Below are 26,221 nucleotides of genomic sequence, written 5' to 3' on the forward strand. Positions count from 1 at the left end.
TGTGGTCTGAGCCAGGGCATATCATTTGTCCATCCACAATATAAGTATGTCCTTTTTAAGCTTTAGGCCAAGATTTTTAAGAAATAAGTGCCCAAAATTAGGCTCCCAAATCTACATCTAGGCACTTGGGAAAAGTAGCTAATTTTCAAAAGTGTCAGGTTCAGGTTGAACCTCTCTAATACAAAACTCTCCCCTGGCAGCGTCTGTAATCTGCCACAATTTTAGATAGCTGGACAACCACTTTTCATGGGTGTGACCAGATTTCCCCTGGCCCCATAAAGTTCATTTACAGCCACAGGTCCTGGCTCTCAGTGTTCTGTGCTGTTATTTAGCTGTAATTTACCCCTAAATGTTTTCTAGGAGCCCAGTAAGCAGTGGAAGTGTTGGTAATGCTGCTAGGCAATACTGACCTTCCTTGTTCTGGCAAATTTTCTCGTTCAGCACCAATCAGGTCATATGGGTGTCAGATGAGAGAGGTTCAATCTATACCCAGCATTTGAAAATAAGTCCACTTATCTGAATGTGGATTTAAGTTCCTGGCTTTAGATGCCACTTTTTGGCCTGAGCCTATGGAGTGCATCCAAAGTAGTCATTGAAATGCCATGCAATGTACGTCCATCAGCTGACATGTACCTCCCCCAAAGTATGCTATACCTATTAAAGAATTCATTATAAAGTTTTAAAATACCAATTTAGCTTGTTAAGTTAAAACACGAATTTATCCTCTCTGCGAACAACTGTGCTAAGCAGTTGCAAAGTGTAGGTTAGTACTCTCAGGTTTATTGCTGTTACTAATATCAATTTCAACATATACAATAGTTACAGCTACATAAAGTCTGAGATACTGTTGCAGTGTCTCTCCCTGCCATTGTCTCTGTTAAGAGTTTGTAATCTCAGTTCCTAACATTAAAAAATATTTTATATTTTGTCATCTGTAGCACAGTGTCTTCCAGCATCAATGCTTTAGCGGCTGTGACTGTTGAGGATCTCATTAAACCTTACTTCAGCTCCCTCTCCGAAAAGAAACTGTCTTGGATTTCCAAGGGGATGAGTAAGTTTGTGAGGGATGTTTTCCACTTCCACTCTAAAGACAGAGAGCTTGGTTCAGATCTCACTCAAAAGAGTGTAAATCAGGAGCTACTTAATTCACGTCAATGGGGTTACATCAGCACAAACCTTTGTGAGATCAGAATCAGGCTAAGAGTTTTCGGATGGGGAGCAGCTATTTAACATGAGTATGAGGAAGAGCATCCTGTTTGATCTTTAAGTAGGGAAGATATGTTGTAGCTTTGGTCAGTCTAGATTCCTAACACAGAACAACAGAAGGGTTTGGGTTTGAAACGGGTGTTATTTTCATTCCATCAGTCAGAAGACAGGGGCATGGAATGGAATTTTGTAACTAGTCACCTGAACATGGAAATATTTGGCAGGGTACATTGGTGTGGAAAGGTACTGCATCACACCCTCTTGCTAGAAAGTCTGAGGATTCATTACCACTACCATATAGCCCGAAGCTCTCAATCTGTTCAATGCTTCCAAACAGCCATACTCAGAATTTGGCCCACCATGCCCCAGATAGTTTGCTGGAAAAAGTTAACCTGTCTCTTTGCTATAATTAGCTTAGTAACGGATAGAAGAGTACAGCCAATTTCTTTGTTGTATGCTGAAATGACTGCCAGTGAGCACACCAGTGCCACTCTCAGGGTGCGTCTACACTAGCACTCTATTTCGAAATTAATTTCGAAAGGGGCCTCAATTTTGAAAGAGGCTGCAGAGCATCTACATGCTCAACAGCCTCTTTTGAAATTGCTTTCGGCGAAAATGGGTCCTAATTTCGAAATCGCTCTTCCCATCCGGGATTGGAAAGAGCGGCCCCTTTCAAAATAAAATTTAAAAATAGGGCATGTGTAGATGCTCCGTGGCCTGCAATTTCAAAATTGCGGGTCCGCCATGGCAGCGGCTCCAGGGATCGCAGGAGACGTGCTAGCAAGCACCGGCGGAGCTCTATGGTCCCTGGGCCAGCCCCCTAAAGCCGCAAGGCTCTGGAGACCCTGTGCAGGAAGCTGAGAGCGTGCCTAGGGCTCAAGAAGCACGAGCTCAGCCCTATACACGCTCCAGCAGCCAGACGGCCGTGCCACCCAGCCCATCAGGGGGATGGCGAGCCCCCCGCACTCTGGGGCACCCCAGGAGGCCCCCTCTTCCCCACCCAAGGCGTCACCGGAGGAGAGCCAGGGCCAGGGAAGGAGGGGCCCGTCCTAGACCGAGGCCGAGGTGAAAGATCTCCTTGGCCTCTGGGCGGAGGAGGAGGTGCTGCTTCACAGCACAGGGAGGCCCCGCAATGCAGCTGCCTTTGAGCGGCTGTCCCTGGGGCTGCGGAAGCAGGGACACCCCGAGCACACGGCTGCTCAGGTCCGCTCCAAAGTTCAGGAGCACAGGCAGGCCTACAGCCGGGCCAAGGATGCCCACAGCCGATCGGGGGCCAGGGCCGGCTCAAGGTGCCCACACTACTGGGTCCTGCAACAGCTGCTCGGCCCAAAGGATGTCCCAGAGCCGTCAGTGCAGGTGGACACAGGTGACCCAGACCCCGACCGGGAGATAGACCCACTGGAGCAGCTGGGACCTTCCAGCCAGACCACACTTGCGGGGACCGGGAGCGACTCAGATGAGGGGGGCCCGTTACTCATCACAGTGAGCTCCGAGACCTGCAGCCAGGTGCCCTTGAGGCTGGTGTCCCCACACCTGTTCTCCAGAGGTCCAGGTAGGTGACAGGTGGATCAGGTGGCCTGGGTGGGGGGACCTATCCCACCGTACCCTGCCCCGTCCCAGACCCAAGCATGGCGCCATCCAGCACCTGCACCCATGGACAGCACCCTAGCCTGCCCGACCGGGGAGGGATGTGGGGGCCAGGGCGCAGCCAGCAATTGCCCCACAGACAAGGTCCTGTCAGGCACACAGGAACCCCAAGTGGGGTCGGCAAGGGAGGCACCACCTCGGGGGATGGCCTGGGGATGGCGCAGGTAGAGACCCCGGTCCTGGGCGACAGCACTGGTGGTTGGCCACTCTCCCCTTGTGTCTCCACAGCATCATCCTCTGAGGGCTGGACCACATCCGTGCCACCCTCGGACGGAGCCAGAGAGCCCTCCTCCCCATTGCCCCGGGTGCCACCTGCCCAGACCCAGACAGCTCGACACCAGCGGCGCTACGACCACCAGGAGGCGGCAGAGGCCTACACTGCAGCCATCCGGGAGCAGACTGCAGTGCTCCAGGAGTGGCTGCTCAGGGAGCGGGAGGAGAGGGCCTGGCGGAGGCAGGACAGGGCCTGACGGAGGGAGGTCTGGTCTGAGGCGGTTGCAGCCCTCCGACAGCTGGCCCCCCAGCCGGCCCCCCCACCCACTCCCCCTGCTGCCCCTGAACCCACTCTCACTGCTGCCCCCAAACACATTGCCCTCATCCCACCCACCCTCAGACCATCCGCCCGTCTTGCCCTGGCCAGCTGGCTGGTCGCCAGTGCCAGCAAGGAGAGGGATCCCCTTCCTGGCCCCCCCAACCCCCACCCCTGCCCTGCCTCACCCAGCCCACCCTGTTCTTCAGCCCCTGAATGACCCTACCTCCCCATCCTTCCAGCCCCCTCCCGGCTCTGACAGGGCCCCTGCACCAGGGGCGGCAGGGACACCTGTACCCGCTGGGGATCTCGCCCCTCCACCCCTGTGGGGGACTAGGCCTGCCCATGCCTGTGGCCCCGGCCATGGGAGCCTGCCCCTGCCCCATTGTATCTAGTTCTCCCCCTGTTCCCCCCATATTTAGCCCCAGTAGGAAGACCCCACACCATTGTTTAACAGCCATTTATTTACATAGTTAGTCCCCCGTTAATAAACCTTTTTGTGCATCCCAGTGTCCCCTGTGTGTGCGCAGGGGGCCATGCTGCAGGGTGAGTGTGAGCCATGTGCCAGGTGGGGGTCAGCATGGATCCTGATCGAAGGCCTCCCGGAGGGCTTCCCGGACCCTAACCCCTTCACGCTGTGCCTGGTGGCATGGGGCTGTGGGTGGCTGCTCATAGCCAGGGCCGCTGTCCACAGCCCATCCGGGCATGTAGCGCTCCGCTTGCCCTCTGCCACATTGTGCAGCACGCAACAGGCTGCAACCACCCCGGGGTCGTTGTGCAGGCCCACGTCCCGCGCGAGGCATCGGAAACGCCCCTTGAGGTGTCCGAAGGCCCGCTCAACAGTGTTGCGAGCCTGGTTCAAGCAGGCGTTAGAAATGTCCTGGCTGGCGGTGGTGTGCCCAGTGTAGGGGCGCATCAGCCACGGCTTTAATGGGTACGCCCCATCGGCTACTATACAGGGTGGCATTGTTGTGTCTCCCACGGGGAGCTCCTGGGCAGGGATGTAGGTGCCGTCCTCCATGCGCCGCCCCAGCCAGGAGTTGCAGAATACCCGCGCGTCATGGGCTCAACTGGACCAGCCAACGCAGATGTCAGTAAACCAGCCCCGGGCATCTACCAGAGCTTGGAGCACCACCGAGTGGTACCCCTTGCGGTTTATATAGCGTCCTGCACTATGGTCTGGGGTGCGGATAGCAATGTGCATGCCATCGAGCACGCCGAAGCAGTTTGGGAATCTGAAGGCTGCGAATCCCGCCATGGCATCGTCCAAGTTGCCGAGGCTGACGACCCTCCGCAGGAGGAGGTGGTTGATGGGCTCGACCACCTGTAGGGAGGCAATGACATGTGGGCCTGCGCATCGGGGGGGCCCCCCTGCCCCTGCAGGCCCCTCACCCAGGGGCCCTCTGCCCCTGCAGGCCCCCCACCCGGGGGCCCCTGTCCCCTGCCCCTGCAGGCCCCTCACCCGGGGGCCCCTGCCCCTTCCTGGGGAGGGTGTGGGGCCCTTGTCTGACTTACCTCCAGAAGGACGGCTCCCACGGTGGCCTTGCCCACCCCGAATTGGTGCCCTACTGACGGATGGCTGTCCGGGGTGGCCAGCTTCCACAGGGCAATCCCCACACGCTTCTCGACTGGGAGCGCGGGCCGCATGTGGGTGTCCATGTGCTGCAGGGTGGGTGAGAGCCACTGACACAGCTCCATGAATGTCGGCCTCATCATCCTGAAGTTGGCGAGCCACCTTTCGTCGTCCCACTGGCCCAGGACCAGCCTCTCCCACCAGTCCCCACTGCTAGGGTGGCTCCAGAGGCGCCGTGGGGGACGGGGGATGGGGAGCGGTGGCTGCCCCCTTGGCAGGGCCTGCAGGACACGTGTGGGTGGGAAGGTGGGCTCCAGGGCATCCACCAAGCCCAGGATGGCGATGACTGCCTGGGTCCTAGTGACGGTGCCAGCGTCAGACTCTGACAGCTGCTGCTCCAATCTCCTCTTGGTTCTGGGTGCACAGTCCACGCAGTGCTGTGTACTGCTCTGCTGGGCTCTGTGTGTGCAGGGTGGATGTGTTTGGGAGGGGCCCCTTAAGGGCACTGCTGGCTGTGTGACCCGGAAGGGCTTGTCAGCCAAGTGACCCCGTGCGTGATGTTTCCCGGCTGCTTATTTCGAAATAGCCCATTTTCTAGTGTGGACGCTCTCTTTCGAAAAATGGAGGGTGTTCTTTCGAAATAGCGGATCGGTACAGAGATCCGTTTTGTGTGTGTAGCCGCGCTATTTCGAAATCTCTTATTTTGATTTTCTTTTTCGATGTTCCCCCTTTCGAAATTTCTTTGTAGTGTAGACACAGCCTCAGTGTTACAACATAATGTGGGTTCTTCTGCATTATTAATAATGTGATGCCAACTCTTGTTTGCTATGGGAATGGAGAGGACTCCAGGATTGAACTCTGATAACTGCCTCACCTCTGATAGTACAGCTGTGTGGGTGATGGATGTAAATAAAGTGATGATGCAGCATTAGGGAACCTGGGAGGAAGAAACTTCATTTGGTTAGTCTGTCTGTATGGGATAGTCTTAGCCAGGGAACTCCAATAATTTAAGGGTGTTTTCACTGGTACAAAACACCAATGGGAAGGACAATCTGCTCTTCAAATAAAAAGTGTTTGTGCAGAGGATTAGAAGGGGAATATAGGTGATTCATGCTGTGCTTCTTATTCTCACTACTAACCCCAACTTTTTTTTAAGATCTAAGCTTTCAACTAATCTTCAGTGACCGCATAGTCTCAAAGGATTTGTCATGTTTGCATGCTCCCCTCCTGAGGTGACACAGTCTCAGAGATAATCCCAGCTGCCATGCATTTTTGGGCTTTGCTAGTAGTAGTACTGGGCTAGAGGGAAACTGCTCAGTAGTGTTTTAAATGCATACATTTGTCTCTCTCACCCATTTAGGTCTTTTTTTTGGAGGCGTGTGCATTGCCATGGCTGGTGTGGCATCCCTTCTGGGCAGCTTGTTACAGGTGCGTGTTTAAGTGCTTTTCACCTCTGTTTCATTGGCTGGACAAAATGATTCAAAAGAGCAATCACTTGTTGCTGTAAGGTGATTAATTTTCACCCTTTAATAAGTATTTACCTTGGAAATTCTAGGCCTGACTCCTTAGCTGGTGTAATATGATGTAGTTCAACAGTGGAGCTACACCAGTTTACATCAATGAGGATCTGGCCTGGAGCTGCCTTAAACCCCTGAGTGCAGATATTTCATTTCTTTCGCCACCCTCTTGGCATCATGTTGCAGCGTTTGGCTTTGCTGTGCGATACTTGATCCACAACTTCATTTTCTTCCTCAGGCGGCTCTCAGTATTTTTGGCATGATTGGCGGACCTATTCTGGGACTGTTTTCTTTGGGAATCCTCTGCCCCTGGGCAAACCCCATTGTAAGTACAAGTTGTACATACTGATGATTGAAAATACAACAGTCTTTCCCCCCCATCCCCTGTATTAATTTTTTTTAGGCTCTTGGGAAATATTTTAGATAGGCCTCTTTCCATACATACTCTTTCTCCCTCAGAAACACTTACCCAATAGTTAGGTCACAAGGCTAGTGGTTTAGTTTGAAAAAGATGGTTAAAAATGATAAGATTCACTAGTCACTTATTTTCTCTTTGTTTCCTCTGGCTAAGGCAGAGATTTGTCTCTGCACAATGCTGCAAAATCAGTACTACAGTATTGTGCTGTAAACAGCCTACTAAAAGAGGGGTATGTTGTTACTTTGTGGCAGGGCAATACTCCCTCCATAATTATGGATGCAAATTGAATTTTCATTTTCATCAGCCTTGTCTAAAATGTACATGTGTGCACATGTGTACACCCATAGATTTGAAGAAAAAGTAAATATTCTCTGTGAATCACATCTGTCCCACGAAAGCTCACCTAATAAATTATTTTGTTAGTCTTTAAAGTGCTACTTGACTGCTTTTTTGTTGTGAGTTACACAAGGTGTTCCTAAATGAAGACACCCTGAAAAGAGGTATTCTCTGGAGTTCATAAAGTCTAAGATTTTGGTGTTTGTAGCAAGAAGCCATGAGAGCAGGGGAGAAGTGAAACATAGTTATCTGGACACCTGTGAGTTAGGAGTCTAACATCAAACATCATTTACTTTTGTATTTGGAATATCTCTGTGGACCTTAATGAATGATGACCAGAGTCACCCCTGTTCAGAGAACCAGGGCAAGGTCAACACAGTATCAAATCCCAAATAAATTCTCAGTTAGTCCTTGTTTATGCTAGGAACATTTTCTAAATAAAAAAAAGTGGTTTTAAAAAAATTAGGAGTGGTAGTGTAAAGGGTTCAGTGGTCAGGATTTCTAGTATAACTGGCTGCAGCTAAAGTGCCTGAAAGCTGAATTTAATTCATTGTTCAGATCTTGGAGAGAGTTCATATCATTAGGAAAGGTAAAAGCATTTGTCTCTAAAGCAATTTCTCCTATTGCAGATGGAATACAGGGGGCAGGGAGACACAGACTGTGAATTTATGCATTTGCTCAAAGGTGTTATGACATTCTATTCAAATAAAATAAAATAAAGGCTTCTGCATCCTTAGTTTCCACCTGATAGAAGTCTTTTCCAAAAATTACAAGCTAAGAATTCCAGATATTAGTTCCTAAAGTTAGATTAAAACCTGTATTTTTCAGCACCTTCTAATAGCTCCCATTTTAGTCAGGTTTGGAAATTAGGCCTCTGCTATCTGAAAATTCTATTACTTGTCAACCTTCATGTGTTTTTTTGCTTTACATTGCAACCCAGTTTTACTTTGTTTTCCAGGGTGCCTTTATAGGTCTCACTGGGGGCTTTACTCTCTCACTCTGGGTTGGCATTGGGGCTCAGATTTACCCTCCACTCCCTGAGAGAACTATGCCCTTAAACCTCACAACTGCAGGCTGTAACATAAGTAGCAACTGGACTGCAATGACCGAAGTGCCAACTTTAACAACCTTGGTACACCTGCAAGCCACGGAAAGGTATGTAGCGAATCAGTCGCATCTTGCACCGTCACTCGATTTAAAGAGAAGTGGATGTTGGCAGATTAACTGGGTTGTTTTAAAAAGCGTCACTCTTTTGTTTATCTGATAAATTGAAGGGAGCAGAATTTTGTGTTTTGCTTACTGGCTCCATTTATTGAACCCCTCTGCCAAGCAGTGGACTTTGGATCGCTGCTGTAGAGTTCTACAGCCTTATGGGCCTTGCTGGGAAGTAGTTTTGTTTCTGCAACATGGATAGACAAAGGGGACTTGTGTTTATTTCATACAAACAGGATTGGTGCTGTTTTACTATCTCAACAGGGTAAACCTTGAGGGCAATTAAGGGTTTTCAGTGAATTTTCCACCAAGAGCTTTTCCAATAGCAGCAGATCAATGCAGAACTACATGCATTCTGCAAAATCATAAGATTCAAGTGTAGTGGTGTGAAATGTTTCCCCCCCGCCACCAATGGTCATACATTGTATTGTGTGGTACAGGAAACAACCCACTCACCTGCCAAAGAAGAAAAAAATAGTGATATAAATATGATGACAAGGAGTAGCAGAATGATTAAATTAGATGTAAAGGCAATGGTTAGAATGAAAATTCTAAGGTCTGTCAACTCTCATGTCTCAGGACATAACTGGGTCAGCAGTTACATTCAAGATCCAACAAACAGTGAATAATTCACTATTTCTAAAATGAAAAACAAAGTTTCCGCAAGTTCAGATTTTAATCAGTGTAAGTGCCAAATGGTTGCTAGCCAGTCATTTTTGGAAGGCCATCAGAACAAATACATAATCAGTTCAAGATGTTGGCTCACATACTTTTTATATGGCATGTTACAAAGGGGAGTCCAAATGGGTGGTATGTTGCTTTCTTGGTGCTGCTTTGTAGCATAGAGCCTCAAAGCAGAGATAGCTGAAACCTAGTTCACTGGGCTCATGTTAATTGAGATGTAGTGCACAGCACCATCATTAATAAGACACCTGACAAAGTGATAGCATTACCCAGGCATGGGCCTGGCATTCCGTTGGTGGTGCATGGAGATGGGGCAGCTGTGGCTGCTGGATGTGGCATGCTCTTCTCTGTCACAATCCTCCCTTGCAGCTAATTAAGAGGGGTGAAAAGTGCAGACAGTGTGACAGTCCTGGAGCCATGCTGCCACAGACTCCCACACAGAGGCTCTTCCTCTCTGGGCTCTTCAGTTCTGCCTGGCTTTCCTAATGGAGACATGTGCTCTTCTGGTTTTACTGGCAATGGCCCCTTTGCCCACCATACTAGCCTGCCACTGCCAGATTTACCTCAGAATTTGAGTGCATGTTTTACCCCAGGTGAGTGGCTCTGCAGGAGGGTAGCAGGTGGCTCATTTTTTTAAACAAAAAACATTTCTTACAATATTTACACTTAGCTCATCATTTTATACATGTTTAGGTTGTCTGAATTTTGAAGAAGATTTCAACAAAGTGTTTTCCATCCCCTTTCCCTAGGCCTGTCCTGGCTGATTATTGGTATTCGTTGTCATATCTGTACTTCAGCACACTTGGGACCCTTGGGACCCTAATCTTGGGAATGATTGTCAGCCTCCTAACAGGTACCTTTTTCAGAGTTTTGGGTTAACACAAGTGTAAGCTGTTTTCAACATTAACTGTCCCTAGTATGAGATGTTTCAGTGACTGCTATGCTTGTACTTGCACTCTCTGGTTTCATTCACTCACAGCTTTGTCTTTTGTTCTGAAATTTCCCAGGCATGATTTTTCTCCTAAGGGGCCACTGCTTTCTCCTTTCAGTTGTGAGGAAGTAACATCCACAGTTTTTGAACCTGAGGAGACAGGAGGGAGGGAGTGGTGGGGAAATCCATTTCCCCTATAGCATTAAATCTGAGCAGGGGCTGAGGTTTAAGAGCAGACAACCATCAGGTAGTTAGCCCTGCCTGAGGAGAAGCATCGGTCCTTCTCCATGAGGTTAGCAGTGGCTTTGCTTTGCAGGAGTTCAGAGCATTTGAAATGAGCTTACTGAGCACGCTTACTGCCCATTTTCATGACACTGGTCAACAATGCACTTACAGAAACATTTCTGGTGTGAAGCCATGTTAGCTGCCCAAGGAAAAGTCTAGTGAAAGAGATTGCTACAGCTTACTAGTACACTACAAACAGGCATGACAGTTGGGATCTGAAACTCGAGATTCCAACCCTCAGATTTTGGTTCCAGGTTAGGGTATTTGAGCTATACTACTCATCAGCTGTAGTACATTAATACAATGTGTGTTGGTAGATACTGATACAGATACACTCCCTCTCAGGAGTGTCCTCTTTTTTTGGAAGTTCATATGGGGTAACCTCTTCCAGGTAAAGTCCAAAATGAGGCTATTATCCAGTTTTGATGTAGCAATCCCCACCACCACCCCTCAAACCTCACAGGCACAACTGATGGGATCTCCACAGCAACTCCACCCCTTTCGGCCAGTGAGAGGGTTTGATGCAGCTGGATCCTAGACCCAGTTCAATCCATCTCCTAACCTACAATTGACCCAGACCTGAACTCGGAACTCTCACCAAGGCCACACATACTAGAACAGAGGGAACAAGCTGGTTTCCATTAGACTTACTGCACATAGTGGTAGAGGAGAGCAAAGTGCATCACTGTTGAGTTCTTTAGAATTTTTCAAACACTCTGGAACCACTGGGAGCTCTCATTTTCCTTCCCCCACTTCTGCCTCAACACTTCCCATCATGACAACAGTGCTTTAAGACAAAGCATGTGGGAAGGCTGGACACAGCTCCCCCCTGAGCCTATCAAGGCTGCTCTTGAGTCATTAGCCTGAGAAATTACTGCAGCATGACATGAGACAACTGCTACCCAAGGGGTTCGGAGGGCTGAAGTCTGAGAAGCACAGGACTGAGCCTGAACCTCGAACTCAGATCCGTCACATGCCTGCCCACTTTGTTACTTCTGGGCCCAGCCATTGTGAAGGCTGCTTAGCAATAGTCCTCCTTGGGTTGGGTTGGTTTGCAGCTTGTATGTCTGCTTGTCTATGGTACCATGTGTGCAGAATCCAAGTATGGTCATAAGAACTAAATCCTGGAGAGCATCAACAAGCTCCAGAAGCACTTCCAGTTGGATGCCTCACTTGCCTCTGTCATGTATCGATGTACAACTCATACAACCTGATGAAAACAATGTTTGGGCAATTACCTGCTGTGTATTCTTAACCCTTTGCTGCCTGACTTTGCACAGGGGTCTGAAATGGATGGAAGCAGGTATCTGGTTTCTGATGTAGTCTCACCAGTTGAATAGGGTTATCTTGTTAAAGGGCAAATGATAAGAATTTAACACTGTGGATATTTTGCAGGTGGAATAAAGCAGAACATAGATCGTAAATTCTTGCTGACCAAAGAGGACTTTCTGTCCAACTTTTCATTTTCTAAACCCAAGACGGTAAGTATAGCTATGTGCATTACTCTAATTCACCTCTCTCTGTCCTCATGGGTCACAGAGACAAATACATCGGGGCGGGGGGTGTTACGTTTTCTGAAGAGACTGTTTCAGTGTTCATTTGCTTGTTGATCCAGATCTCGTCCATTCAGTTTCTTCCTCTGTAAAATTCAGTATTGGCCATGCAAAACCCGTGTTGCAAGCATGTTGGTATGCTCCAGTACACTGTGCCAGCAAGTTTTTGTTAATCAGTAGGGCACATGTAAACTACACAAGAATCACCTCTTCATGTGCTACTCCGCTGACTGCTGTGCCGCCCTCAGCCCACCCCCCTGCTCTATCCTGGTGTACACAGAGACACAGCTGTGCAGGAGGGCAGGGCTAAGGGTTCTGCTTCTGTCCTCACTGTGGTTCCAGGGAGAGCCTTGAACTGCCAGGCTGTCATGGGACCCACAGCAGGGAAAGGAGGTGAATGCTGGCAGCTCCTCTTTGCTGCGACTGTGTGGAAGGGCAGCTGGCAGTGCAGCTGCAGAGCTGGAAGCTGGCTGAGCAGCAAGTCTGCAGAAAAGGACCTGTGGATTACAGTGGATAAGCAGCTGGATATGAGTCAGTGTGCCCTTGTTGCCAAGAAGACTAATGATATACTGGGCTGCATTAGAAGGAGCATTGCCAGCTGATCTAGGGAGGTGATTATTCCGCTTTATTCAGCGGTGGTGAAGCCACATCTGGAGTATTATGTCCAGTTCTTGGTCCCATTACAGAAGGGATGTGGATGCATTGGGCAGAGTCCAGTGGAAGGCAATCAAAATGATCACGGGGCTGGAGCACATGGCCCATGAGAAGAGACTGAGGGATTTGGGCTTATTTAGCCTACACAAGAAACACTGAAGTTGGAGTTGAAAGCAGCCTTCAACTACCTGACAGGGGGTTCTAGGGTGCATGGAGAGAGGCTGTTCTCTATGGCGATGGATGACAGAAGGAGGAGTGATGGTTTCAGGTTGCAGTGGAGAAGGTAGAAGTTGGTTATTAGAAAAAAAACGATTTCACTAGAAGGATGGTGAAGCACTGGAATGTGTTACCTAGGGAGGTGGTAGAATCTCCTTCCTTAGAGGTTTTAAGTCCCAGATTGACAAACTCTGACTTGGATGGTTTAGTTGGGATTGGTCCTGCTTTAAGCAGGGGGTGGACTTGATGACCTCCTGAGGTCCCTTCCAACTCTGTGATTCTATAAAGAGCTGTTGGCGTGGGGCTGCCCATTGGCCCCACATTCTGCTCATATCGGCCGCGTCTACACGTGCACGCTACTTCGAAGTAGCGGTGCCAACTTCGAAATAGCGCCCGTCACGGCTACACGTGTTGGGCGCTATTTCGAAGTTGAAATCGACTTTAGGCGGCGAGACGTCGAAGTTGCTAACCCCATGGGGGATGGGAATAGCGCCCTACTTCGAAGTTGAACGTCGAAGTAGGGCATGTGTAGATGATCCGTGTCCCGCAACATCAAAATAGTGGGGTCTGCCATGGCGGCCATCAGCTGAGGGGTTGAGAGACACTCTCTCTCCAGCCCCTGTGGGGCTCTATGGTCACCGTGTGCAGCAGCCCTTAGCCCAGGGCTTCTGGCTGCTGCTGCAGCAGCTGGGGATCCATGCAGCATGCACAGGGTCTGCAACCAGCTGTCGGCTCTGTGGATCTTGTGTTGTTTAGTGCAACTGTGTCTGGGAGGGGCCCTTTAAGGGAGCGGCTTGCTGTTGAGTCCGCCCTGTGACCCTGTCTGCAGCTGTGCCTGGCACCCTTATTTCGATGTGTGCTACTTTGGCGTGTAGACGTTCCCTTGCAGCGCCTATTTCGATGTGGTGCTGCCCAATGTCGAAGTTGAACGTCGACATTGCCAGCCCTGGAGGACGTGTATACGTTATTCATCGAAATAGACTATTTCGATGTCGCTACATCGAAATAAGCTATTTCGATGTAGCGTGCACATGTAGACGTAGCCATCCTGAAGTTGTCCACATGGCAGGAGGAGGGCACAGCACACTCCCTCCACCCCGGTAAAACAGGATGGCTCATGGGGAGGGGATGCAGAGAGCGTAGGGACCCTGGCTAGGGGTGGGTAGGAGTCACATACAGGGTCACATGTCCCTCCCCTTAGCTGGTGCCCCTCTCTACACCAGTAAGAAATGGCTTTTATTTTTACCATTACTCAAAGCACACCAGATGCGCTGAGGTCGGGGGGGCACGGGTGATGGTACGGGAACACGACGAGATTGCTCAATTAGGAGAAGCTGCAAAGAATGGGTCGGACAATCCCCAAAACTGGTTGTTATTCTAATACCCATTGAACTTACCTGATCCAGCACTCTCAGGACCCGACCGGTCCTGAATGAAGGAGTTTGATGGACCAGGAGAGGTCAAGTTCAGCCTTTCTGCTGATGGACTTCTGGCTCTCCTGAAGTCTGACAGCAGATCTGGACAGGCTTCCATCCTGGCCGCTGGGTTCTGCAAGCCCTGGATGCTGGGCTTCTGGTTCCAAGGCCAGCTGCAGTCGTCAAACTCTCTGGGCTCTCTGGTCCAGCAACACTCATGATCTGCTTTGGCAGATCAGAGAGTCCCAGATCAGAGAGGTTCAACCTGCTTTTAAGTTTCCCAAGCCAGAACAAAACAGCGTCTTCAATACCAGGCTGGTTACCCCGATGCCAGAAACACAGCTCCCTTAAAGCAACTCAGCCCGTGGACTTCCACCCAGATACCCAAATCAAATACAAAGCAGATAACTGAAAATCTTGTTCATCATAAAAAAAGTTTTTCTAGTCCCAAAGGATTGGCCATACTGCCCGCCAAGTTAATGAATTTTCAGATCTTACCCAAATTCACACTTACAACCACTTCTTATTAACTAAGGTAAGATTTATTAAAAAAGAGCGTATTGGCTAAGAGAGCAATATACATACAGTTCTTAGGTCCCTTTCCTAGTAGAGATGGGGAATTCTAGAGCTGCAAGCAGTTCTTTCAGAACGAGACGATAGGTTTAGTCCAATTTTCAACGTCTGGGTGATCCAGTGTGGAACGCGAGACCTCAGTCTTGTGGCTTAAGCTCGTCCTGGTGAAGCATAAGCAGATCTGATATGAAAAGGATCAAGTCCCAGGAGATATTTACACAGTTTCTGGGGAAGCCTCTTGATAACATGGCCGTCCATGGGTGAAAAATAATGTCTCTGAAGTATCCTCCTTGTTCCTAAAAGTCTCCTGTAATTAGCTGCATGGATTAACATAAGGCAGATGCCTGTCTCCAGCCATTTACATGCCACTTACTACACATATTTGAGAAATTCAGAGAGTGGTGTCACTACCTGTACAGTTCATTTAAATATTACCATCGCCTTTTGACCTTTGCAATAGTAGAATAGAATTATTTGGTTACAAAGTTAACCTCTAACAATAAATGTACAAAATCATAATTATTATCCTCCTACATGTTGCTAAAAGTTGAATCTGGGTCATTTTGCCCACTAGCTGCGTAGCACTTTCTGGCTCTGTGTCGCCTACCTTAAGGGGTAACACACACTCCAATAATGTTTCAGAGTAGGAGTCAGAAGCAAGTGCTTTTCCTGGGGGACTACATCTTTTTCCTTCTCCCACCTTCTCATTTCCTACAGCCCATAAGAACAGCTGGTCATGTAGGTGACTGTAAGCAGGTATGCTCTTCTCTCCAGACTGCCCCCTAGCTGAGTGCACCTGCCTACATTCTCAGCAGGTCTTCAGTGATTCCAGTCAAGCAATGCACTGTGTGAGAAAGGCAAATCAAAGAGCAAAGCAAGACCTTTCCGGCATACAAGTCCAACTGGGCCTGTCTCAAAGCCCTCAGTAATGACTTTTGATCAATCAATCCAGCAGAGCCTATCACAGTACTCTGGACTCTCAGCCCATTTTAGGCTCCTGCAAATTATCCTTGTTCTTCAAGCAGTCCTGGCCATGGTATGGGGCATGTACCCCGGGCTCCATCCTTGGAGACACTTTGTCTTTCTGGCCATACCTGTTCAGCTGTGCGACTAATAGAATTCATTTCCCCTTTTGGGGTCCATCAAAGTCCAAGCCAGTTCCCCAGTGGCTGGTAGCACTCTGGCCTATCCTCTACTCTGGGTCCCAGCCCAGAGACGCTATAGATAGAAGCTGTGCCATGCTCCTTTAAATAAGCTGCATTGCTGCTACAATTTCCTGAGATGTTTCCCTGTGTACCAGCACATTCTTCACCCTTACCTCAGGATGTGGCCTTGATGGAGTCACATTAACTAACTTGGAACACCACACACCCTCCTCTTGCTCTAGCAAGGAACTAATCTCATTCTGGCCATGCAGGTATTCTTATACTAGCCTGGTGGGCCCTGATTGGTTGCTTCCCACACAGCCACTCTAGGCAGCCTGGAGGACCTGTCTTCTGGAGCAGGGCCACAAGGCAGGCCTCAGGGCCTAGTCCATCCCATCACAAAGACATTGATGCTTTCTGATGTGACTTCATTTAAGGCAACAGCTATGCATGAGGTGGTAACAGGATAAGGCAGATGACATAGACAAGGCAGCTATCTATGGCTACTGCAGCAGGTGGCATTTGGCTTCCAGGTGGCAGAATAGAGAGAATACCTGTTCTCAGGAGTGCATGATTCTGCCAGAACTCTCCCTAGCTACCCTTGTATAAAGAGGACCAGGTGTGCTTTTGAACTCCAAATTTCTTGTTGTTTAATTCTGTTCACTAGGTTATTTCTGATATTGGTCATTAGACCAGCTACCGTTTGAAGAGGAAAATTTCCCAGTCTGTAGATTCATGTTACACACACCTCCACGAATACACACACAAAAAAAAAAAAGGGAAGAAAAAAGTAAATTGGAGACAAACCTCTCAAATGCTCATTAAAGAACCAACACTTCTTAAAGGAAAAAATTGAGTCTGTTGGCTGATGTCTTTGGCAATGCCACTGTGGTCCATCCCCTTGTATTAAAATGAACCAGAAAAAGCTTCAGTGACTGGGGAGCAGCATTCTAAAATACATCTCTTAAACAGAAGAGCCAGACCCTCAGCAGTTTTACATGGTTGTAACTTCACAACTTGAGTGGAACTATACCATTTGCCACCAGAGGCAGACCTGGCCTGGAGCCTTTATTGAGTTAGGCGATCCCTCACTCCCAGGAGTCGGCTCAATGGCCATTTCTACCCAGGCCACTTCCTTCAGAAGTGGCATGCTAATACAGGGAATGAAAGATGCTAATGAGGCATGGATGCAAATTCCCCACACCTCATTAGCATAATGTCACGTGATTTGGAGTCCAGAAGACTGTTCTTCCAGACTCCAAAACGCCGTGCAGAAGCACAGCCCTGGAGAGTCTTCCGGAAGGAAGCCCCTTCTTCCCAAATGTTTTTGGGAAGAAGGGGCCTCTGGAAGGAGCACTTCCTTCTGGAATCCCCCCTGGCGGCTGCGCTTCTGTACGGCGTTTTGGAGTCCGGAAGAACGGTCTTCTGGACTCCAAATCACGTGACATTATGCTAATGAGGCAGGGGGAATTTGCATCCGCGCCTCATTAGCATCTTTCGCTCCCTGTATTAGCATGCCACTTCCAAAGGAAGTAGCCTGTGTAGAAATAGCCAATGAGAATAACTGCTCAGCAGTGGGAGGAGCAAGCTCACAATATGGTTGTTAGCATTAGATTTAAAAAAAACTTCAGATCGCCTGGAAGGTCTGTAATTTCGGCACGTGCTGTTCACAAGAATGGCTAAGAGGTGATAGGGTAGTTTGGTGTACCACGTGCTACAGGTTGGATCTCCCATATCCAGCATCCTTGGGAACTGACAGATCCCGAATGACGAGATTTGCCAGACCAGAGGAAGTCCCTTGCCACCAGCCAGCCTCCACTCTGATTCCAGCCCCCCACCTCTAGGCCTCAAGGCTGGCTGTTGTAGCCACTGCCACTGGCCCCAGCTCTGGCTCCATTGCTGCTGACTGTGGGGTCTGACCTGGCCAGGGCTCTGCTGCCACTGCCAAGGGCTCTGGCCACAGCCACGGCCCTGCTGACAGCTCTGGCCTGTCTGTGGCCCCTCTGGAGGTCTCTGGCCATGGCCCCCACTCAGAGCTCCAGCCGCTGAAATGGCCCCTTACCACAGGCTCCAGCCCAGGGTTCTCAGGTTTGGGAACATGCGTAGTCCCACTGGGCCACCAATGTTGTAAAACCAGTGAATCACAATTTTAGAGGTACAGCCGATAAACGTCTTTTTAAGATGATTCAGTTTGTAGATGTTTCCCCCTATGAAAGTCCCTTGTGTTACTAAAAATATTCAATAGAGCAGGGCTGGGTAATAAAACAATGGTGGCTCATCAGAGTTAGCCATTGGCAGGCCACTGCTGTTATGTTTACCTGCGCCTCTGCAGGCACAAGCGATTGCAGTTCCTGTTGGCTGCGGACTGCCATTCCTGGCCAGTGGGAGCAAAGTGTTGGCCCAGTCCAGGCTGCTTGCCACAGCTCTCATGAGCTGCAATCCACAGCCAACAGGAACTGTGATCACCTGTACCTGCAGAAGTGCAGATACATACAGCAGCAGTGGCTCACTAGGGGTAACCCGGAAGAACCAGATCTGGCCTATAGGCTGGTATGTGCCCACTCCTGCAGTAGATGTAGGTTTCTTTAATACATTACATGCTATTGGTCCATGTAGAAACTGGACCAGACCTTCAGCAGGGATAAATCAGCATAGCTCTGATGGCTGCAACAGAGCTCCACCACTTTACACCAGATGAAGGCATAATGGCAGAAACCAAATAATGCTTTCTTCTTGGATCCAGCTTAAAAACCAGTTTGAGAATAGGTGAAATGATTAATATTAACAGAGAGGAAGCCGTGCTAGTCTGTACACTATCAAAACAAAAAGCAGTCAAGTAGCACTTTAAAGACTAGCAAAATAGTTTATTAGGTGAGCTTTCGTGGGACAGACCCACTTCTTCAGACCATAGCCAGACCAGAATGGTCCAAAGAAGTGGGTCTGTCCCACGAAAGCTCACCTAATAAACTATTTTGCTAGTCTTTAAAGTGCTACTTGACTGCTTTTTGTTTTGATTAATATTAGTGAGTATCTAATTATTGAGACAAAATAGCATGAGCACCTTCCATTCTGGCAAATCCACTTTAAGCATAAGGAGATTTCTGTTTAGCTGTAAGTCAGATGTACAACAGATGCATTTTCAGAAGCAGAGATGCCAGTAAACGCTCCTTTTCACTGATGAAATGCAGGTAGGCAGCAAGATTAGGAGAACAGTAGCTTGTTGTGTTTGACAAGGACGGGAACAAGTGTTAGATGTATTTTGAATGACAATATCAAAGTAAGTGATTAAACCCACACATCCTCCTCAGATACCTAGAGAGCTTCTGTTACAGTGAACATCTGGGAATGCTTTCCCGTCCATCTACAATCAAACCTCTGCCTGCTCTGTCCTAAGGGGGTGTCTACACTAGAAAAGAAATTGGATCTAAGATATGCAACTCTAGCTATGAAAACAGCATGACTGGAGTTGACCTACCCTAGGTTGAATGTCTGGTGTGGCCCCACCATGGTTGACAGGGGCACCCTCCAGGTTTTATTTAGCGTGTTCCTACTAGGCATGCTAAATTGAACTCTGGAAGATCGACCACAGTAGAGTCAATCTTACCCTTAGTATAGATGTACCCTAGTTAAAATCCGCAACTATAGGTCTCATTTTTCTCCCACTCTTACCAGTAAAACTCTCTTAGCGTCAGTGGAATTACTGCTGATTTATACCAGTATGCTGTAGGCCTAGTTCAGAGCATCAAAAGATCAATGGAAAGTCTGCCATGGCCTACAATGGGCACTGAATGGATCAGGCCTTCAGCAGACACTCAGGATCTCCTCAACATTTTGATTTGCTTTATCAACTGGTCCTACTAGGGGCAGGTAACCTTCTCCCCAAAATTTTGAAAAGTAAAGGGACTTCAAAGTAGCCTGGGCACTTCAAAGTACCGGAGAGTTAGCTGCGGCTGCACGCAAGCCAGCACTTCTAAGCTTGCGGCGAGGAGGTGGGGAGAATGAGCTTAATGAAGTGCAGATTTTGCTATTGCGAAACTGGTGTAGTTATAGCCATGGCTTATGCCACACTGCTAACAGGAGGAATAGGATTATACCCAAAAGAAAGAGAAACACCCCCTGAGGTTTTGCTAACTCCCAGTAGTTATCTAAAACAGCCCACGGGTCGGTGGAATTCATTGGCTGTTATCTATCCCAATTTCTAAGAGCTGTTATCTATCCCCAGGAAGTGAGAGTTTCAAGTTTTAGGGGATAGGACTTAGGGTTAATAGGAGCGTGTGACGTACAGATACTGACTTACAGATACAAACAAACTGTCCTGTAGAACACGGAGGTTCAGCAGATCACACTTCCCAGCTGAGGCAGCTTGCGTTCAGAACTTCCTGGTCATTGGGTCAAAACCCTTTCAGGGGTTCTGGGGCGTCTTTGCCTCAGCTTTACACGTGACCCTTACAGGCTCATGAAACTAAAGACATACACACAGTAATACACATAGCTATGGCAGGGTACTAAAAGGAAAACCAGAGATAAAAATGCAAATGCTAACTTTTACTTACGCAGCTGAGCAGGTGCAGGAACAAAACAACAAAACACTGCATCTGGCTATCTAAACTATACTGTTACAAATTTCTTCATGGTACCAATAGGTATTCACGCACTACTCTGTTTAACTCGTGAGCAGGTGGGAGGAATGGCGAAGGGTGATCAGTCCTTTTTGCAGACAGCGTCCGGTCTCTCCAGGATTCAGGAGTTCCTTCCCCTCCTTACGTTGTTGCCCCACTCTATGGTCCTGCTGTTTGCTGGCTCCACCCGAGGCCTGACACATCACATCCTGGTTGCTTCTGCTTTGCTTTGCCTGCAGCCCCTCTCAGCAACCTCCACATTTTACACAACCATACATCTCATGCTTATTTTTTCCTTTTAAGGTGTGCAGCTGGCCCTCTGGGCTGCTAGGTCAGAGGTTCTGGATCTTTCCTGTATAGGTTTGTCCTGTTTGTCACTTTTAGATCAGTGGGGGGGGCGGGGGGGGGGGGGCTGCAGATAGTGCAGTCTGCAAGCAATTCAGTAAATTCCGTTGCTGACTGATTTAGACTTGCCCAATTCACTTGGTTTGTCAGTTCCTGGTGTGGGGTTAGTGGTTTAGCCTGTTTGTGTTGAGGCATATTTCCCTATAACAATTTAAAAGGGTCTCTGGAACCTGCCTCCACCCCACGTACCTCACCGCGTTGTTCAAGTGCCCATGCAATTCACCCTAACATGCCCGAGCTTGGCTGTTCACTTAAGGGTTACCAGGTAATTTTGCACACCATTCACAGTCAATGGGAGTTAGATGTATAGCTCTCACTTGGATGGGTTTGAAAACCTCACTCACTAAGAATTAGCCCTTGCCTACACAAATCTATTTATTTAATCTTGTTCTCCCTTGGAATAAGTCAGAAATATTATATGTTTTCATTCCTCTTTTTGCTTCTTTTGCCCCTTTCCTGGAGCTCACTCTTCCCCATTTCCTTTGGCAATAGTGACTTGTTCAGAGGGGTAGCTGTGTTGGTCTGAAGCATCACAAATAACAAGCCATCCTGTAGCACCTTTAAGACTAACCAATTTATTAGGTCATGAGCTTTCATGGGTAAGAACCACTTCTTCAGATGAACGGAGTAGAAAAATGGAATCCAGGGTTTATACAGCAGCGGGAAGAAGGTTACCTGTACCTAGTAGGACCACAATAGTAACAGAGGGATAGACACATTAGTCTGTATTCTATCAAAACAAAAAGGCAAGTCCAGTAGCATTTTAAAGACTAACAAAATAATTTATTAGGTGATGAGCTTTCGTGAGACAGACCCACTTCTTCAGACCATAGCCGTACCAGAACAGACAAAATATTATTATATATTACTCAACATTATTACCCAATATTATATTACTCAGTAATATCGAGTCTGTTCTGGTATGGCTATGGTCTGAAGAAGTGGGTCTGTCTCATGAAAGCTCACCACCTAATAAATCATTTTGTTAGTCTTTCACATGCTACAGGACTGCCTTTTTTTTTCTAGTAGGACCAGTTAATGAAGCAAATTAAATAGGATGTGTCCCATTCCTGTGAATATCAAAGGTGGAGAAATTGCCCTTGTAATGTATAATGTATAAGTTAATTGAGATCTTTGTTCAGGCCTAGATTAAATGTACCAAATTGGCAATGAATTCCTCTGTAATCCTGTGGTAAAATTCTTTGGTAGAAGAATGGCTGCTTTTAAATCCCTTAATGAATGTTCAGGGACATTAAAGTGGTCCCCAAAAGACGTACGTGTATTCCAATTGCTGATGTTGGATTTATGTCCATTCATCCTTTGGCGCAGAGACTGTCCAGTTTGTCTAATATACATGCAGAAGGGTATTGCCGGCACAGGATGGAGTATAAAATATGTTCAAGGTGTGCGATATGCTTTGCTGCCTCACTCTAATGAGGCCTATGTATATGTCACTTGTGCAGCAAGACTATTAGGAATGAGAGTTAATTTTGAGGAAGGCTCCAGGAGTAGACACCGGCAATAGTTCGTGTGTGTGTGTGTATGTGTGTGTGTGTGTGTACAGGCATGCACATGCATGTTTGTGTGAGATTTGAGATTCCATGCCTCACACTATAAACTCTTTCTTTCAGAATGAGAAAGTACAAGTTTTGAATTGGACACCTTTCACCATGCCAGATGAAGGAACTGACAATCCTGCTTTCAACCACATCGAAATGAACATCACAGAAAATAAAGAAAAGGGCAGTGGTGCCCATGTATGACTTACGCGGGCAGCGTAGATGTTGTATTAAAGACATCGTTGGTTTTTCTATGAAGAGTTAGTTACCCACCCTACCTGTGGCTATGTGCTGTAATCTTTACCAAATTCTACACTACCACCACATTGGAATGACGTTACCTGTAAGCCTGATTCCAACTAAGGAATCTAAGTCCCATTCGTGCTAAGAAAAAGGCAGGTAATGGGTACTTCATAACATATACCACCACATATTCTGGGAGCCCTGCCAAAAGGCATGTATTTGCGACTGACCAAAGGGAAGGCGAACTAAGAACAAGGAGGCTTTAAGCACACTCAAATGTAGACAAGGTTTTGTGTTACCACCAATGATTATACCCACTGAACCCAGCAAGAAAGAGACAAGACTGACTTGGTAAAAATCTGCTTTTCTCAACCCACTGAATGACACATTCAGTTCTAAGGTATCAGGCCTGCTGCTTTTCTCAGCTGAATAATTCCAGTGACTGCCATGGACTGGCTCCTAATTTACATTGGTGAAAGTGAAAACAGAATCAGGCAAAAGGTGACCATCCATCCTGTTTTTTCTGGGACAGTCCTTTATTCAAGCCGTCTCACAGGCATTCTGACTTCTTTAAGAAAATGGGCAAATTGTCCCATAGTTTGTGGGAATCCTCTTCCCTGATACCCAGTGTCTCGAGGTGGCAGCCCCTGCTGCCAGGGAGCTACTCTACTGGGCAGCTGCCCCACTCCCTGGCACCCCACCGAGGCAGGTCCCACTGCTGGTGAGCTCCACCATGGGGCAGCCTCCTTATGCCCTTGCATCCCTCTCCTTGGAGGTTGTGGAGACACCATCTTCTGCTCCCCCTCATCTGGAGGCTGCAGAACCCCCACTCCCTGGTGCCTCACTATGGTACAGCTGCCCCCCATTGCTGAGGAGCCCTGACCTGGAACAGCAGCCCCCCCCCGATCTCTGAAGGCTAGTGTCCTGTATTTGCCATAGGCAACATAGTCACCCTGTTCTGTCAGGGCCTTTATAGGGCACATTAAAGGCAATGTTTCTCTGCAACATTGGTGTTCAGTATTGGTTTGGTCTCCTATAAAAACACTTATGTTCAATCTCCTTAATTTGCAGTTTTATTTTTTTTAAAAAAGAGCTGTGTCTATGAAAATGATGTGCTATTTTTCTTTCCTGTTCAATTCCGTACTGTGTCTATGAAGAAGTCAATATTTTGCATTCTTGCACTGTCATAAGTTTTTTTTGTTTTTATAATAAAGGAGCTATTACCTAGTATAATGTTTTTCTGTAGAAGTGCTGGCCCTGAGCTCCTTCTGTTTAAGTTTTTATAAAGTCATTCCTCATAGCAGCATTGGAGAGTGGTGCAGACAAGGAATTCAACAGTGGATAGATGTAACATCACATGCTTTCCCTCCGTTTCCTTCTCAGTGCAGTCAAAGCAGCTAAGCTAGGAGAGTTCCGCTGGGAGCTTGGTAGGAGGAAAGGTCCGCCAACCAGGTGTTGAAGTAGCAACAGAGCTGCTCTGCTGCCACTACTGCAGCTTTCAGGATCTTCGTCCAATCTTTTCAGGTAGCAACAATAGCTGTTTGGTTGCGCTTGGTGAGTTTTTTTCCATCAAAACCTACTTTCATTGGAAGGTCGTCTAAAAATGAAAGTTTTGTGGATAAACCCATTTTGAACAGGTGTTCATGGAAGAAACAATCTAAAATGGAGCAACATTTTCTGACCCAAACACTTTTTCTGGTGAAAAACATAACTTTGGTGACATGGGACTGTTTTGTGAATTCACGTTGATTTTTGCCAAAAAATTAAAAAAAGCCTCAAAAATTTGGTTTGTTTTTAACATTTTGAAATTAAGTACTTTGATTTTTCAGGTGCAATGACATTTAGCTTCCAAGTTACCTTTACATTTATTGAAAAATCCAGTCAAAAATTAAATATTTAGATTTTATTTAAATTAATTTTTTCTTTGACCCCAAACTAAATTTTTAAGTCTTTCAGTTTGTCAAAAATGTCATTTGTGACTCATCTCATAATCAATTTTTCAGAACTGCCAGTAAACCACATAATATCTGTTCTTTGCCTAGCTTTACTTTCTACTTCTGTACACTCAGAAGGGGTTGGATTATGTAGTAGGAAGTTTCAAAAATAGTTGATAATTACGGTTAGATGCCACAACTCTGGAGAAAATGATGGGGTGAATCTATCTCCCAGTGTTTTCAGCCATCCAGCTGTTTACACCTACAATATTTGTACTATAGATTAATTTTAAAAAATACTCTTCAGTGTCTAGATACTTCTGGGAAATAAGTGTTTGAAGTAAGTCCTCACTGGAGAGCCTACAAAAGTGTCTGCAGAGTAGGCTGAAGTAAAATCTACTGAAAAATCCCAGAGTTGGCTGAAACAAAAGTTGTATGTGGGCCAGAGCCTCAGCTGCTCTAAATCAACATAGTTCTAGTGAAGCTGTGCTGATTTACATAAGCTGACACTGGCCTTTTCTCACTGCTGTTTGCCGTGAATGGTGTCTACACACAAACAGGAGAAAAGACTTGGTAATACAATGATGATCAATAGAATAGGAGTCAGTTCTTCTGCTTCTGATATATCCACTGATACAAAAGAAATACTGCATCTCAGTTTAAAAGCTGTGCTGAGGTAATATATCGTAACAATTAGACCTTCAATGGTATTTTTCACCCATGGACCCCAAGGTGGGTAAGTGGCAGGATGTCTATTTTACACAAGCACAATGAAGTTAATTGACTTGTCCAAAGCCAGTAGCAAATCAGTAACAGAGCTGAGGACAGAAGCTAAATCTTCTGTACTCTACCCACTGACATATTGCTGTACAGTACTGCATCTGCTATATGGAAAGTTCAGTATAATGGTAAACTTATATTTAAATGTGTTTCTCAGGCTGGCAATTGATTATTATGAAATATCCCTTTGCATGTTATTCTGCAGTAGACCCTCACTTTGCAGGGACTCAACTTATGCATTTTTATATTAACACAAGTCAAGTCCAGGGGGATCCTACTTTCTTGTACCCCATCTCTCTGCTTACACCTGTGCTGCCGGCTGGCTCCGGGGCTCCTTAGGAAGCACCTCCTGCCTTGTGGCTGCCCACTGCTGTGATGCCTGGGGCAGAGAGGGGCAGGTACAGCTAGAGCTGCCCAGGGATCCAGCCCCACAGCTGAAGCTTCTGCCGCCTGAGCAGCTCTGGGGCCAAACTGCACTGCGGCGGGGGGGGCGGCAGGGGCGCCGTGGCTGCTTTGCATGGCCAGTGGCTGGAGCAGGAGGCATCCTGCCCTGCCCCTAACCCAGCCCCGTCCGCCTGCAGGGAGAGCCAGAACTTCCAGCTGGAGCAGAGGCTTTAGCCACCTGCTTACTCCAGCCAGGGGAATTCTGGGGAGCTCCCCAATCCTCCCCCATAATTTACGCTAAATTTGATTTATGCAGAGGTTGCCCAGGAAACCTCCACGTAAATTGAGGGTTTACTGCATTTTATTCTATTGAGGTACTCATTATGTACATTGTATCTAACCC

The 26,221-nt window shown here is 47.5% G+C and overlaps 1 protein-coding gene across 1 annotated transcript in view; it reads left to right on the forward strand.

Annotated features, from left to right (window-relative positions):
* The window catches only part of SLC5A8 (solute carrier family 5 member 8), a 43,570-nt gene extending 19,123 nt beyond the window's left edge, over window positions 1-24,447 (forward strand). The window contains exons 9-15 of the mRNA XM_074983972.1: window positions 939-1,051; window positions 6,316-6,383; window positions 6,711-6,797; window positions 8,185-8,381; window positions 9,872-9,975; window positions 11,734-11,819; window positions 22,550-24,447. Of these exons, the coding sequence (XP_074840073.1) occupies window positions 939-1,051; window positions 6,316-6,383; window positions 6,711-6,797; window positions 8,185-8,381; window positions 9,872-9,975; window positions 11,734-11,819; window positions 22,550-22,681 (787 nt within the window). The 3' untranslated portion in view covers window positions 22,682-24,447. The remainder of the gene's footprint in view (window positions 1-938; window positions 1,052-6,315; window positions 6,384-6,710; window positions 6,798-8,184; window positions 8,382-9,871; window positions 9,976-11,733; window positions 11,820-22,549) is intronic.
* The last annotated feature ends 1,774 nt before the right edge of the window (window positions 24,448-26,221 follow it).

The sequence above is a fragment of the Carettochelys insculpta genome, chromosome 1, assembly GCF_033958435.1.
Source record: "Carettochelys insculpta isolate YL-2023 chromosome 1, ASM3395843v1, whole genome shotgun sequence".
NCBI classification, from domain to species: domain Eukaryota; kingdom Metazoa; phylum Chordata; order Testudines; family Carettochelyidae; genus Carettochelys; species Carettochelys insculpta.